The following is a 17,903-nucleotide window of genomic DNA, read 5'->3' on the forward strand; positions in this document are numbered from 1 at the left end:
TTCGCTCAAACCACCTAATCCTTTCGTCTTGCTTGATACCAGAGCTTTTATATAGGCTATATTTTAAATATAATTGAGGCTACGCCACTGCCCGCCAGTCCTGGGAACAGCTTGCACGCTTCCTTGTTTTCTTTGACGCAAAATTGTTATTAAACATATTTTTCATACTTTTTCCTTTATTTTGTATTAATTTAAGTCAAAATAAGTGAAAAATATTCTATTTAGGAATTTAATAATTTATGGTTATAAAATACAGCATGAAGCAATTGTGTCTTTTTCTGCGTTAAAGGTAAAATCTTCCAAGCACGGCTCACTTACAAACAATTATTTCTCAAATTTGCACTTATTTGCAGTTACTTAGATTTAAGAGAATCAGTTGCTCATCATTCATATTTCTTTAATTTACAAAATAAATTATTAATAAATTTTTAAATATGAATAAAAAAAAATTTCTTCAAACTTTTTTTGGAATTTCATATTTTAGTACAAATATAATTCCGATGATCGTACAGATATTATTTAGTAACTATGTGACTTTTTTTATCATTAAAAAAAATACTAAAGTTTATTTTTTCTTGAAATTATAGTGTCAGAAAAATACATACATGAAAGGGACACCGGTCTCCCATCTGCGATCTCCATGGGGTTAAAATCAGTTCGCGATTTTATCTCATTCATTCATCCTAGCCTCAGTGGGATGTTGAAGTAAGTGAAAAAATCTAGATATTGAAGTTAACAGATTTTATTTTTTACTGATTTTTCAAACTTGAAGTTTTTAAATTGAAAATCTCTATGTTCGCTTTTGAAGTTTTATTTTTTAAATTTAAACTGCTGAACTATATTGTTGAGTAAAAAATTGACTTTTTGACAAACACAGAAAGTATTTCACTATAATCAGAAAGAAAGAAGGTTATTTAAATATTATGTAAGCATGTTTTTTTTTTCTATCTAGGACGCGCACCTCTCCTTGTCCCCAAAAATAAGCAAATCACAAACCCCTTTCCTGTATACATAAGAAAATTGCAACCCCCTTTATTTTCTGTTTTAACTTTGACTTTTACTCTTTGGTTATCTAATTTTAAGATTAAATTCATAAATTTAATGTGAATATAAAAGACGCAACTTCGCATAAAATAAATATTACGCTTAGTTCATTTTATGAAATTTTAAGAATCCTTTGTGTTTTTCTTCTGCTGTCAAAATTCTTGACTTTTAAAACTGATTGTAAAAAAAATTTACAACTTTTTTTCTTTCCCCAAATTTTATTCCGAATTTCAAATTTTTCCGAGTGTATTTTTTTTAAAAATAAATGTAATTTTTTTTTAGTTTAAAAAATATTAAAATAAGAGGATTTTAGTATCATTGCTTATACACTTACTGTACTCCTTGTCAGAAAAAATATACAATTTACAAAACCTTTCCCCCTTTTTGCGTTTACGAAATATATAAACGGCCCCAGTTAAAATATTAAAATAAGAGAATTTTAGTATATTTCGTAGGCATTGCTTATACACTTACTGTACTCCTTGTCAGAAAAAATATACAATTTACAAAACCTTTCCCCCGTTTTGCGTTTACGAAATGCATGTACGGCCCCAGTGTATTAAAAATCTCCCTAATCCAAAAAAACGACGGAAAATATGTACATTATTTTACATAAACAATAAAATTTAGTTGCAGTGCAATATTTCCTAACACAATGCATTTTTAAGCAAATTGTTTTTTGTCTAAGTTCACAAAATAACTAATGTATAAATTCACTCTATTTTTAAGGTTGATAAAGGTATATACTCTCCTGATTTTTATTTTCTAGCCTAACCAAGGCTGTTAAACCTCTTAACTTACTAGTTTAGCTGGTCTAAAGTTATCAGGATGCGTCTGAAAGCAGTAAAGAAAGAAGGAAAAAAAACACTTAAAAATATCACGAGTAAAGCGATAAGTTCCCCCGTACTTCGGTTCCTCTAAAATGTAAAATGCCACGCGTATCAGTAGCACGAGCTTACGTGAAAAAGTACACAGTTTCACGTTTTTTACTATCAGAAACGTGACAAAGTGATTGCACCAAAATAAAATAGAGATAAGTTCCAGTGTCCGCCGCACTATGATCTTTGCTACTAGTTGTTGATGGAGCCATTTTACACTTTTTTTTTTCAAGTACGTACGGTTGCTCAAAAATAAAATGTCAAAAATTATGAATGCACTTTGGTTTTTTGTACCGAGATAAATAGTTTTAGAACAAAAGAGTGAAAGAACTGAACCTTGAGCAACTAAAAAGTTGAAGCGTAAAACGACAGCCGGTTGTTTTCGATTAAAAATTGCATGTTTGGACTCGTGCTTCTTTCTAGATCTGATCGAATTTACATTTACTCTTTATTGCAACATAAAACATTATTTTATTTTAAGTGGAATTTATCAATAGTTTTAAAATTGTTTTGTAAATATTATTTTCGGTGATATTTTGCATATTTAATATGACCCTCTATGTGCTATAACACACAATAAATGTCGTCTGCCTGTAGAGCGTGTTCTTAAACAATGCGCTTTTGTGCTATACAAGATATCAATTGTAAAAACAAATCGATAAATTATTGCAAATTTTAATATTTTTACATAAGAAAAGCAATAAAATTAATTATTCCTGAAATGATATATTAACCATTAAATTTTTTGGTTATTTATGTGGATTTATATATGGATAGCACCACAACAGTTGTGTACTCTGTCCAAAAGAAAAATGATATGACTCAAAACAAAATTTTGTTCTGATGATCAAATTTTCAAGAAAGAAGTGCATATCCTAATGATAAAGCTCAAGGTGAAAGCTTCAAAATGCTACTTAATTAGTGCAGACGATGTTAAGTTACGAAATCAGACACAAAAGCATTCTTTCTCTGAATAAACGTACACCTTTTTCTTTTGTTTGTTCCTCTGTATTTCGTTTTTTGGCTGGGTGGTGGGGATAGTAGCAATCTGTAAAATATGGCCAAAATAGTTAGAGAGTCATTTGATCTAAAGCAATCCGTAGCCTGCATAGATATATCTATCGTCTGCGTTTTTTTTCCCCCAACTAAAAAGTAGTCTGGTTGTTTCATAATATCATTCGCATTTGCAATACAAAATACACAAAAGATAGTTTTCAAAAATGATAAATTTTGTCACAGCATATGTTTGGGTTACTTAACGATGTAAGTTTTTAATTGAAAATGGAAAACGATACCGAAGAAGTGTCATTTATCAATTGTTTGCAGAATACAATAATTTTTTTCACTTCAAACTTACAAGTCTTATTTTCTAACACTAAAGAGACGAATACTTTTAAAAGAAAAAAAAACTAATTTTACAACTTTAGCAAAATTTATCTAATAATCTTGAAAAATGTTCATTAGCATTTTCCCATCTTCATTACTTATTTAAAACCGTAATATCGTAAAAAGTGCTGTAGGCTCCTGTGCGCGTATAACTGTAAAATCTGGTGACCAATAAAAAGCAAACATTTACTGAAAGAGATTGAAATTAGCAACATTTTCTTGCATATTTCTTTCAATTTACTACTGAAAGGGAATGCTGGGAAAAATTTTGCTTCAAATAAGTATGGTTTGCAATGTGACCATATATATAGTATATATAGATATTACATTTTAAGAGAATGTAAGTGATAGTGGTAGTTAAGATTAAGTAATTAAATAGATTAAATTTTTAATAAATAAAGTTTCCACAAGCTGTTGCAGTTTTGGGCGCATGTGGGTGCCTTGAAATAATTGTATATTTTAATTAGCATGACATATTCTTGTCTTATAGAAATGAGCTCAAATGCCTGTAGAACAGAGATAGCGAATTCATGACACGCGTGGCACAAGGTAGCACGTGAAAGTTATTTCGGGGCCCACAAGAAATTACTTTACATAGTATTTACATAGTATTTAAATTTTATTTAAAATTGTTTCGTTTCATCTAATTATTCATACAATAAAAAATTTAAAATATCTAACATTTAATCACCTTATTATTTCATTGATTGTCGCAAAAGGTTATTCACTCGCCTTCTATTTTATTTTAGCTTAATATTAAACCGAATTAATTTTAATAAATACTGTTTATTTAATTTCCATTAGAAGTAATTTAATAAATCAGCAGTAAATATAATTACTCGTTGTAATTACATGGTTCCATATCTAAGTATAAAAGTTTATTTAAAATGAAAAATAACTAGTGGCAGACTAGTTATCCAAAAATAATGAACCGTACTTTAACTGGTACACGGATCGAAAAATATTCGCCATCTCTGCTGTAGATAGTTAGAAAATCTACATATCTACAGATTCAAACAGTCATAAAAATTATTTTATTTTATTTTATTTTATTTTATTTTATTTTATTTTATTTTATTTTATTTTATTTTATTTTATTTTATTTTATTTTATTTTACTTTATTTTAATTTTATAACAGATATATGTTATTTTATAACATTGAACAGCCAACCCAATTTTGAGTTTACGACTGTTGATGTTTAACTCCATGACCTTGTAAATTTGAATCCAGTCCAGAAGACAAGGGATATCCTGAATCAAGCATTGGGACAAAATAGCTTTCGTGGAGGACTTTTTGATGGTACTAACTCGCATTTGCGTTACACGGAGAAGTAAACCGCAAAAACCTCCTGCGATTGACCTGACGGGAAGCAGGGGATTCTAATCTATGATCCGTTTACCACTGAGGATATTTTATGTCAGCACTGTTGACAGTTGTTGATCAGCCGAATCTAGAATCGAACCTGGGTCACCTTATCGGGAGACGAACTCTTTATCCCCTGAACCACCGTAATTCAAGCTGGTACCAATTGATTTGAAGCAGGAAGGTTGGACCCAAGTCTCTCAAAATGACACAGTTCTTTTAACCACTGAACCACGGATTAGATTAGATGCCAAAAATTAGATCTGAATAATATAACAAGTGCATGAAGAGAAGACCTCAACACGGGTTACCATAAACAATAAATTTGTTTCTTTAGTAGTCCAAACGTAATGACATCTTTCGAACTCCCCTACTGCGCAGCTAAGAAGCCTGAACGTAGTGACATCTTACTTACTTTTGCTCCACTGCGCAGTTTATGTTCGCTACATCGGACTACTAAATTGATCCGTGCTAATGCCATCTCTCTTCTAGGAGGTGTTGGCCTGCTCACTGCCGCTCACCAATCCCGAAGATTAGTTTGCAATAATTTTTGTTTCTTGGCATAAATCAGTTCGAGAGGTTAAAATTATTCACTAAAAAAATTTAGGCTGGAAAGAACAAAACGCTTGTGAATCCCACCTCCCACATCTAAATATGTTTCTTAAGATTCTAATAAAATCTATAAGTTAAAAAAGTAATTTTTCTATGTAATCATTTTTCAAAATAATGTTTAAAATTAAAAATATAACAGATTTAGTGAAATCACAACCGTCACTTAATATTTTCGCTAATCAAACGGGCGGATATATTATATACAATTTTCGCGTGCTGCATCACATTGTGCCTGAAACTGTTCTAAATCGTTTAACAAATCTCTTTAACTGCAATTTATAACAGTATATTAATGTAATTTGCACCAAAGTAACAATTGTAAATCAGTTGATAAGAACAGACACCTACTTAAATAACTTTATCTTAACATGTAGCGTAGAATTATATAATTTCTTTCTTTCTTTTTTCTTTTTTTTTTTTTTTTTTTGAGAGAGAGAGAGGGGGAGAAGGAACATTCAAAAGACATAGGAAAAATATTTGTAAATAAACAGAAAAAAAATATGTATCTTCTTATTAAGTTAAAACCTAATGCCAACGAAAGCGATCTACAAAATTTATAGATCTGATATGAAAGGCCTATTTAAGCTTTGCATTCCATGCTTTTCTGAATCATATAACTTCACACATTAAAATATGCAAGAAGTATACAGAAATCCATAATATCATATCACTTAAGTGTGCAAAAAAGTTTATTATCAAAACATTTAAAGTTTCAATAAGAAATCATTATTCATAAACTAAAAAACATAAAATAAAGAATGCTTACGATAAAAAAAGATTCTAAAAATTCCTTATATTGAAATAAAAAAAAACTTTCATCTTTTTTTTAAAATTCTTAAACAGACGTAGAAAACCATTCTGTAGAGAACTATCATCAAATTAGAAAAATAAATTATTTACAAGGTAATTTTTTTTTTATTAAAATCATAACACTTACCTACGTTATAAATCCGGAGAATTCCAAAATGTCTTCAATTCATTCGCTCTACGTTTGAAAATTTTATTTTTAAATAATGTATACATAGATTATCCTTTCTCATTACTCTAAGATGACATATCACGCAATAAAATTTTGTAATAGAATTTCAATATGTAACTTAAAAACAGAATAGCTGAATTTTAGTTGGAATTAATCATTCAAAATTAAAAAATACTTACCAAGAAAACGATGAAAATTTATTGATAATCAACACAAATGATACTATTTCAAGTAATTCAGATTATTCTTTATTGATGTTTTCCGAATTATATAGAATCCGATGTTCCGAATTATATTTTATGAAGAAGAAGAATATTCTATAACTGGTTCTGAAATCGCATTTATTCATTAGAATGAAGTAAGCAGTGTTGACTGCACTCTAATTTATAATGAATTGAAGACAAAAAAAAATGTATTTTACCGTCATATACCAGTATGCGATCACGAAATCGGAAGTTATCGGTTGCAAGTTTGTTGGAAAGGAAAAAATTATTGAGGAATTGTTCTTCAAATGTTGGGCGCGTTTTATTTTAGAATGATTTACCAATGTTCTGGATCTTTTTTTCAAGTTCTTCTGCCTTTTCCTTAGGGAAATTTCGCTCGTTATTTGCTGCTAAAAAAAAGGCATCCTACTCTACCAATGATTCTGATAGAACTTAATGAAATGCTAATAAATAAGCCTGAAAATATCTTCTCCGCTAGAGGGCGTATTCAAGTGTTGCGATCGCGAATATTAGCAGTACAGGTAATAATACCTTTGAATGAGATGCAAAAGTATTTTTAAGAAAACAATACCCTTATGACTTTTATTAATTTTATGCTGATGACAACTAAAACAATATGGAAATAACTGTGGGAAAACTAAATCATTCCAGGTGATTTTTTCGGTCAGTAAAAACACACCAACAACAATGGAAAACTGTGTTAGACCATTATGTTTTCATGTTATGTGGAGATATTACCGGCAACGCACAGTAACGAAATACTAGTCATTAAAATATTTTTTGATTTGTTTTGATAGATTAACAAAATAATTTCTACCAGTTTCTCGATTCAAAAAACTTTTCATAATTGCTTTCTAAAATCAGCTCTAGGTGCTGGAATCGGAGTTGGAGTCGAAGATAAATTTGCAGGAGTAGGAGTTAGAATCGGAAAATTTGCTCGACTCCGACTCTGTAGGGTTAAATTAGAACCTATAGCTTAAAATATGCAACTGAGTTTTTGACCTTAGAAATTAATTTAGATAAATATTTATAGTGAGTATCAAAACAAAACTATTACTCAAATAAATATTGTGACAGTTATTTAAATTATTACTTATCACAAATTTAATGCATTACATTCAAACGTTTTTGAACTTGATCGAACAATTGAAAAAGTACATAAATTCTAAAACCAAATTTATTAAAATCCTTTTAAAAATTAATTAAAAAATATGCGAATGATCATTCATGCATTTTAATACTACACAGTAAAAAATTTTGGTATATAATTGCCATCAGTTTTGTTTTTGTGGTTAACTAAAATTTCTTACAGTGAATGCAGTCAAATTTTTTATTTACTTTTTCAGTGTCATAGTTTTATTTATTTGTTTTTTGTTTGTTTGCTTATGGACAACACATATTTACGCGCGCATTAGAATCCATTTATGACTTCATAATAAAAACATTTCGTTTAAAAACAATCAAATTTTTATCAATATATTTGCACTAATTCTTACAAACAATGGAATACCTGCAAGTGACAAAGTGTGGGTATGTCGAGACGCGGCTTTTCTTGCGTTAGCAACTGTTCTTTCTAATCTATTTCGAATTAATTTGCCCCATCAAGTATCGATTCTCTTAAGTGACACATTCTATAATCCTTCACAAAGATTCTTTCACAATGATTTCAATTCTTTCACCATATATTTCTTACATAACACAAAGACAGTCACGAAGCAATGCAGAACAAACTAATTATGCACTGAAGTTGCCAGGTGCAGTAAAAAAATCATGTTACGCTCTACAGTAAAATACATAAACAAATAAAAAATCTAAGACGGAATTATATTTCAACAAATTCAATGCGCGATACGGCACTGTATTAACTTTACATTTATTAACATTCTAACTTATGTGGAGAAACTTAGCTCAACTTTGACACTCCATTTTGTTTATCGACAATCAGCTGTCGCTGACTAATAGGTCACATGTGTGGGTATGTTTGATCTTCTTCTCGAAGTGCAAGTACCCAATTGTTATTTTTAGTCAATTTTAATTACTTTTATGCATGATAACCACAGTTCTGTACACAGAGATACATTTAGTATACCTCAACACCATTTTTTACAGTGTATGCATAAGTTTCCTAGTTGCAGTATATTCTCAAAGAATCTTCATGAAATAATAAGATGCAACAGAAGATAACAATAATTTATAAATTTGGAAATTTGAGTGTGAGTTTGTGATCTTTTTCATAATGGTTTTGTACAATTTTAATGTTTTGTACAAATTCATTTTGTAAAATATATTTCTGTAACTGTTATGTCTTAATGTAAAGTGTAATTCTAAGGAAAATACTCATAACTCTAATCGTGCAAATATGAATTGAAATTAACAATTACTTATTAATTGTGTTAATGTTTTTCCCAGGTGTCGGTGAAAATTTTTGCAGAAGTTTATAAAATTTATAAATGAATAATTCTAAGACGGAAAAGTCTGGAATTGAAGTCGAAGCCGAGCATTTCAACACTAGAAGGATAACATAAAGCCTTTTAACATCGTTAAAATGTTTTAATTTTAAATGAATTATCGCCTTCTATTTTTTAATACACCATCAGAGGGCTAACAGAAAAAGTTAAAAGTAATTATTATTATTAACCTTTTGGCTCAGAATTTTTATTAAACCTATTTTTCATATTTTTTAAAATTATTTTGTATTAATTTAAATCAAAATAAGTGAAAAATATATTTAACATTTCAAAAATTTATAATTATGAAATACAACAAAAAACACTGGTCTCTTTTTCAGAATTAAGGGTAAACTCTTCCAAACGATATTTAAAGAAAAAACTTTGCATTTATTTGCAGTTATTTAAATCTAAGAGAAACATTTATTTATCATTGAAATTTCTTTAATTTATGAAATTAATTATTGATGAATTTTTGAATTATAACCAAAAAATTACTTTTTTTTTTGGATTTTAAATTTTAGCACAAATATAATTCTGATAATCAAACAGATTTTTTTAGTAACTATTAGACTGTTTTTAATAATTAAAACATACCAAAATATATTTTTACTTGTAATTAGAGCATCAGAAAAAATATATAACGGGGATATCGACTTTAAAACAATAATAGGACAATTAATAGCATAATTAATAATTGATAATAATTATTAATAAATAAAAATTATTAATTAATAAAAATTAATAGTTGATAATAATTAACACTAAATACTGATTGATAATTAATAATAATAACAGAATAAATTTTTAAAATAATAGTTTTTAAATTTTTATAATTTAAGAAAATTAAGTTTTGTGGCGCTGCATTTTGAGCTATTCTAATAGTATATTTTTATGTAGTTAAAAAAATATTCTTCGTTTTAGTTACATAAGAACCAACGGTACTGGCATACTCAATAAATATCACACTCAATATCACTATTCTATATCAACGCACACTCAATATCAACGTAGCTAATGACAGAGCCATAATCACTCTATTAAAATGGTGTAGCAAAAAATCAATTAGTGTGATATCATCTTTTAATCGCCGCTAGTAACTTTCTACACACGTTTTGATTTCATTAATAACTCCTTATATGTTTGCTCCTTTACAAAGAGGACTAAGTCACGTTTCAGATCATGTGATGTTTGGTTGATGTTCTATGTAATTTGTACCAAAAATAATCCCTATTTCAAACTGTACAAACAGTTAAAGTCATAAACATTCATTTTAATAGCTTTTTCTTTGAGCATCGCAAATACTGTTAAGGTTTTAAATATATAAATGGTTGAGGTTTTAATAGTTAATTTATTTAAAAGTTAGTCACTCGTGAAATAATTAAATTTGGTATGGCACACATAGTACAGAGGAGAATTAGGACAACAACGACCAACAGGTCGATCCATTGTAAGGAACAATTGATCGGTATTTGATTTTTATCCAATATCAAACTAGAAAACGTAAATATTTCAAGTTTCATTTAACTATTTGTTTATTATTTTTTACAATACTCAGAGACTTTACTTTTTCTCGTAATTGAATATTGAAAGTAATAATTTTGTTTTACAAAAAATGAAATACTTTTTGATGTAAATAAAAATGTTTTTTTTGTCTTTCCATAATTTGTGAAAGATGGCTATTTTCAAATCGAGAAAACGAATACCGCTGAAATCACATGAGTGTGCATAATCATGTGCTTGTGCATGACGTGTTAACGTTATAACTATTAGGCTCGGATTATTATCACGCTAAATAAATTTTCGGATCAGATTTAATCGGATTCCTGCACGAGACGTCACGTGTGTTTGTCGAACCTGATTGGCTGCTGACGATTTATCCACACGTGACCGCACTTGAAGGTATCCAGTTGGCGAGAGAAGTAAAACAATCAATTTGGTTTAAATACTGGCAGTGCAAATGAGAATTAGAATATTCACAATAACCAACAAGTCGATCCATTGCGGGGAACGATTGAATTATTTGACTGGCAGAAACTAAAAAAAGGACTCTCCCAAATCGAAGTAGCTACTAAATTAATAAATTATAACTTACTAAATTTATAAAGATAAAATATACATTAACATATGCTAATTCGGAATTCTTTACAATTAAATTTCAGTAATATTTTCGATCACAAATTAAACAAACGCGGATCATAGATATCCTCAATCACAATTATGTTTTTTAAGAGTTTAACAAAGTTATTTCACTATTAGATTATAATAAGGTTATATTTTATAACTTATCCTACACTTAGTACATCACATAAATACATTAATGCAAAATCTTTTATATTATCAGTTTTTTAATTCCAGGAATTAAACCTCGCGAAAGCAAGTACGTAAATTTTTTTTTTATTAATTTGACTAAAAAGAAACTAAGATGAATAAAGAAGCAAGAATGAAATAAAAATTTTACATTTGATTTAAAAACATACGGGCATAAAGACAGACAAACATTTAGTAAAAAAAAATTTAGGGAATTATGTGAAAATATTTATTTTAAATAACAACGGTTAAATTGTCACATTTTAAACACCCACAAAAGTTTTGGACTGGTAAAAAAAATTTACTGCAAATTTGAAATATCGCATAGCAACGAGAGGAAATCTGAATCATAAAATTTAATCAAAAGAAATAAGCCAATTGATATTCTAATTATATAAACTACGTCGACAAATTTAAATCCCAACGATAGAATTTTTTTTTTCTTTGTGGCCTGATGTTAATCTTAATTGTAGGGTTATGCTGCTTGGTACAAAGAAAAATATTTTATCAATAACTTCAAAATAATTCTTCAAGTAACTTCAATTTAAGAATTTTTTTTTTATCATATCAAAACATGTTAACGTCAAAAAGTAAGATCTTCCATAGATAGATTATCATAGATCGATAGATAGATAGCTTCCATAGATAGATAGCTTCCATAGATCTTCCATAGATAGAATTTACATAACAGGAAATGCTGTATTTCAAATGTTGGCATTAGGTAATTTACACATAAAAAGTCAGCCAATAAAAGAATCGGAGTCAGTGGAGAATCATGAAAACTTAAGCTAACTCCGAAAACTGAAATAGTGTGATAATAAGCCAACCCTGGCCGAGATACACTGGTAAGAATAGGAGTTCGAATCCAACCGGCCGAAGACTCACCGTGAAGTAAATGGTGACTGGTGCACATTAAATCCATCGAGTCACAAAGTCCTCGATGTTCCCATAACAAATTATACCTCTGGGGGAACTGAATCGGAGATTAATTGTTCTCTGGATCAGGTCAAAATTACAATCTGTGGATGTATGAATGGGTCCAGATTATGAATGGGTGTGACGTATGGGTGTGGCAGAAGTCGAAATCTTGGCCATAGATGGCGCCACTGGAAAACAAGAACAGTCGCGTCCCTTTTCTATAATATGGCCAACGACAACAAAAGCAACATAAATCAAGCCTAATAACTGTAACATTAACACGTCATGCACGACCATATGATTTCAGCAGTATTCTTCTTGATTGGAAAGTACCCATCTGTCACAAATAGAGAAAAAATAAAAAATTTATTCACATCGAAAAGTATTACATTGTAGAACAAAATTAATACTTTCAATATTCAATAACAAGAGAAAATTAATGTCTTTAAGAATTGCAAAAAATAAACAAATAGTTAAATGAAAGTTAAATTTTTTCGTTTTTTACATATGAAAGAGGATAAAAATCAAATGCCGATCAATTGATCCTGTTGGTTTCAGCAGATGCCCCTTTCCCATATTTCCCATTTGCACTGTCTGCATTATACCAAATTAATTAATAATTCCACTAGACGCTAACTTGTAGTTAAATTAATTATTACCCATGACTCTCTTCCTAATTACTAATTCATTTTTTTCAATTTATGGGTCATTTTAATATACTTAAAAATTTAGCAAAGAAAATAGTCAATAACAAATAAATATTAAATTTTAAAGCTAAGCTTCAGCTTTTAGCACTTTATACTGACTTAATCCTTTTTGCACTTACAGCTAAGATAAAATGGTCCTCACCCAATCTAACTGGTTAATACGGCCTGGGGGATGACATCGACATCATTAAAGCAAATGAAGGATCATTTCATTCATCTTCTGCTGCTATCTTATCACCGTTCAATAGTTAATGAAATTGAAAGCAATGGAAGTTTCCACTTTCTTTGATAAATATGGTTAACGGCTGTTTTAAAGATGTTGTTTTCACATCTTTAAGACATCCATTTAAGGAACTTTAATATTTATGTTACAGAAGAATTTTTTTTTTTTAAATATTATTGCAGATATTTTGTAGTAAAAAAAAAATGTGCGAGCATAGAATTTAAACCTATGATTAATCATAAACAAGTCTTTTATGAAAATTATATTCTTTTAAGTTTCAAAGATAGTGTCATTTGCTGATTTATTTGTTTTTTTCTCTCCGTGAGACTAATTTGCAAACAATAATATTGGAACGTTTTTTGAACCTTAGTATTTTTTAAGGGGCGATTGCTGGTAAATATCCAAAAGTTTAGAACACACGACTGTAGCCAATCCATTTTTTTTTTTTCAAACTGATTTTTATTTCAACATTTGATTTTTATTTCAACATACAAATTGATTTTTATTTCAATATTAACCCTTTGACCCAAATGGGACACCGGTGTCCCTTTTGTAAATTTTTTAAATATAATGAATAAAAATACATTTAATTTAATAAAAATACATTTAATTTAATAAAAATACATTTAATTTAATAAAAATACATATTAGTATGTAATAAAAATACATATTAGAATTTAATAAAAATACATATTAGAATTTAATAAGTATAGAAACATTCCAATAGTTACTAAAAAAAATCTGTTAGAGTTTCGGAATTATATTTGTACCAATATATAAAATCCAACAAAAACAAATTAGTCTCAAAATTTTTTTTTTTCATTCAGATTCAAAAAATTTATCAATAATTGATTTTTGAAATTAAAGAAATTTCAAAGATGAGTAACTATTTATCTTAGATCTAAATAACTGCAAATAAGTGCTAATCTGAAAAATTATTGTTGATATTATTGAATTTTTGTCATTATAATTATTTTTATTATTGAGCTATTGTTTTTAAATTGATTACATTTAATTTCTAATTTTTATATTAATGGGGTAGGTGCCGCGGTTCTTATTTGTTCTTTAAAATAGTTTTAAATTTTCAGATTAGATGTAGCTTTTATCAGTTGTAATCATTTTCTGGCGCCCTGTCCTTGCAGATATAGTTCTTAGAACTAGAATTTATTTGGGTTTTTTTTTTTTTAAATAATCTAAGTCCAGATAGTATTGGAAATGGAAGACAACGACTTGTCGATATGAATACCGTAATTAAATGTTTGATTTTTAAACATTTCCTCGTGCAATAATTTTTAACTGAGTCATATCAGAATCATTTTAAAAGATGCAGTGTCAGAGGCAGTATTACATTACAAGAAATAATTGAAAAGTAAAAAAATTTTTACCGTTTACGAACGATACTAAAAGTGATTTAATAATTATAAAGGCTCCACCAACTTTCTTAATTTCTTTTCACTCATCATTGCGTTTTTTTAGTCGATATTTTTCAAAAAGTTAAGATTATTTTGTTTATGAAATATATGATTGTTTTAAATATATGATACGCATTTTGTTAAGATGTTAATCGTAATAAAATAAACGATTAATTTGATTCGAAAGATTCAACAGTACTCGAAAAAAATTAAACTTTGGAAAAAGGAATGAGGGACATAATTTAAATAAAGAAAAGAGAAATAATTTATAAATACTCGTCAACCATAACTTTATGTCATTATATCAAATCAAATAGGAAATGGTCTTTCAACTCTCTTAAACTGGAACAGAATTAACTAAATGAGTTCTTAAACTGAATAAAGTTTTTTTTGTTTAAATTTTAATATGAATGTTAAGATATTATATATGGCAAGATATAATCTCTCTTTTTTTTTCACTTTCGATATCTTTTAAAGCAGAAAACTTTCTACAACACTGGATTAATAGCATTTATTTAAAACACAAATATTGAAGACCAATTAAAATTGCAAATAATTGGAATTTCGGAAAAACGCACGTGTTAAGTTCATAAATAAAAAGAGTCTTTCAGCACGACAAATTTTAACTTGGTTGCATTGCTGGCGACAGCAGAGTGCAGAGTATTTTTTAGTGCTATTTGTTGTTTTTACTACAAGTTATGGGTAACTTACGAGTTTTTGATGTGAAAAGGTAAAGAGACTATACGTTTAATATATTTAATAATTAGTTAATGCACACAAATTTACGTAAATGATGTTAGATTTTAAATTTTTTTTAAACTTTTAATTTAATATTCACTTATTTCATGAACATTTAGAAAATGATGAAAGTTCTAGTTTCTAACTCAAGTAATAAACATATTTTGCAATATGAGTTAGAGCACGAACTTGAAAATAAAAATATGTAAGAAAAAAATATCTAAGGTATTTCCTTGTCAGTAAAAAATTTTCAATGTTGAGGTCATTTATTTATTTTATATTTTCGCCATAGTTGCACGCAACTTTTCCAGATGGTAAGACATTAAGAGCCCTTTTTTGTAAGGCTTAAAGAAAAATCGATGATTCAGAACGATATTCCGTTTTCATCACGGTATTCTTTGAAAAGGGAAGTTCGAAAACAATTTATTTTAAATGTTTCTTTCAAAATTCATTTAAATTAAAAGTACGCGGATATGCTTTAAAAGGACACAATAGCGTCGACTTGAGTCAATATTTACACCGTGAAGAAAAGCACGGTCAAAACTACCAGAATACGTTAAAATTTACCGTGTTTTTAGCTTAACAGAGACACTAAAAAGCTCGGTAATTTTTACCGAAGCTCTTTCGTAATGATTTTGGTAAAATTAACAATAAAATATGCATTTTCCATGTATAATATAATTTGATAACTGTGGTATTTGGTAATTTTAACATGATTGGTAATTTTAACATCGAAACCTTTTATTCGGTTAAATTTACTTTTATGTTTTCTATTTTTCACTAAACGTGTGGTAATAAGAAAAATAGTTTTTGAAAGCAGAACTTCCGGTAAACTGCTACCATATGAACTAAAGAATTACCAAATGAATGGTTTAAAATTTAAATGCAGCATATTTTAGTTCTATTTACTAGAATTATTTTTTTTTCTATTAGAAAAGTCAATAATATAAAATACGATTTTACCAGACACTTTTTTCTCCGTGTACTAAAAGATGCTATTTAATTATGGCAAAACACGCTTAAACTTTCCTTTTTTTATCATTAAAATCTTTTTTTCTAAAAATAAATAAATAATACTAATTAACAATTTTTTATTAATTTTAAGTGAAATTTTCATGAAACATTTAAAGCGATAGTGTTGTACGGAAAGTTATTATGAGCATTATTGAAGATATTTTAGAGGTAATATTTTTAGATCACATCGGTTATTTGTTCTCAGTGTTAATGCAACAGATTACAAAACTGAATAAGTAGGTCTTTATGCATAAAAATCTGATTTGATTGCATTAATACACAATGCAGTTAAATAGTCAAAAATCAAATGGTTTTTTAGAACGGTGGGAATTTTTTTTTTTTCTCTATGTTTAGAATGCAAGATTTATCCCATATTGAACTTCAAATATAACCTCTAATTTCGAAGTTTAAATATGAGCGCAGCCCAACTTATTTTACAAGGCATTACATGGTTTTCATTTTCTGACAACAGTATTTTTTGTCTGCAACTCAGACAAAAATTTCATTTTTATATAAGTCTTCGTTCAATCTTAGTCTGGAAGAAGTGGGCAACTTTTGATACGATAAGTACTTTGGTTTTTGGAAAATAGTATTGCCCACGAAGACATTTTCTTAAAAAAAATAAATAAATAAATAAATAAAATTCGAAAATAAGTTCTCAACGGTTTTATTTCCTAAACATTTAGATTAAATTACAACGCTCACACGTTTGGAGTTTAAATGAAATAATTTTCCTAAAAAAAAAAAGAGTTAAAAAATTTAAAAAAATATTTTTTTTAACCAATTTTGCTTTTAAAAATCTATGAAACTAGTTTAAAAAAAAGAATATTCTATTTTTGCAGTCTTATTGTATTAATTCGCTTTTCATGAAAAAAGGAAAGAAAAAGATGAATTAGAAAAATAAAGGAAGATAAGAAATAAAAGAAGGGAAAAGAAAAGAAATGTATAATTTCGAAGTTGAAGTGTCAATTAATTCAATTTTCTTGCAGCTAATTTCACTGCTCTATCACAACAAACATATTAACTTAACATTTTAAATCTATTAATTTTTTAAAAATGCCGTTAAATCATATCAGTAAATAACAGCGCCACCGCTTACCGGAACACGTTCTCCAGTCGCGTGATATTGTGTACGGGAAAGGAAGAGTGACGTCATAAGTCGGGCACGTGAACCAATGGAAGAGCAACAAACTATGCAGTCAGAACAATTCTAAAGACGCAGCTAAGAGCACGCGTACGAAATGTGCTCCTGAATTCATTTGACGGAAAAGCAGTGCACGTTGTGTTTAAATTTCCCGCAATCTCTTATTTTAGTGAAGTGACAGTTTGATTCGAACAATATTGCAAATCGTTTGCTTGAATTTTTTCTCGTTTGCTCCACCAAAAGAATTTTTTAATGTTCTAAATGGATACTATGACGTGGGAGGAACCCCTGGCTCATAGGATGAAAGTCGAAAGGTAATGGAATTAATTTAAAACTAAATGATTTTTATTCATTGCAGAATAACATATGGGAAAGGGTACCATTTGCTTTTTAAATTGCAAGGTCAAACATTAATATAACTTGAAAAAAGTGTTTAATTTAAAGATAATCATATTTGAAATATTCTTGTTATGCCCGAATTTTCGGAAGTTCAGTTGCAAGAA

The 17,903-nt window shown here is 28.3% G+C and overlaps 1 protein-coding gene across 2 annotated transcripts in view; it reads left to right on the forward strand.

The window, feature by feature from the left end:
- Positions 1-592: 592 nt before the first annotated feature.
- The window catches only part of cwo (transcription factor cwo), a 78,570-nt gene continuing 61,259 nt past the window's right edge, over positions 593-17,903 (forward strand). Inside the window, exon 1 of one of the 2 annotated variants that reach the window (XM_071183123.2) lies at positions 593-705. In XM_071183123.2, coding sequence (XP_071039224.1) covers positions 641-705 — 65 coding nt within the window. In that variant the 5' untranslated portion in view covers positions 593-640. Of the gene's footprint in view, positions 706-17,410; positions 17,715-17,903 lie in introns of those variants that run through there. The other variant, XM_043039589.3, reaches the window with a different exon arrangement.

Source organism: Parasteatoda tepidariorum, chromosome 7 (genome assembly GCF_982258835.1).
Source record: "Parasteatoda tepidariorum strain Cologne lab strain chromosome 7, Ptep-v5.0, whole genome shotgun sequence".
Classification (NCBI taxonomy): Eukaryota; Metazoa; Arthropoda; class Arachnida; order Araneae; family Theridiidae; genus Parasteatoda; species Parasteatoda tepidariorum.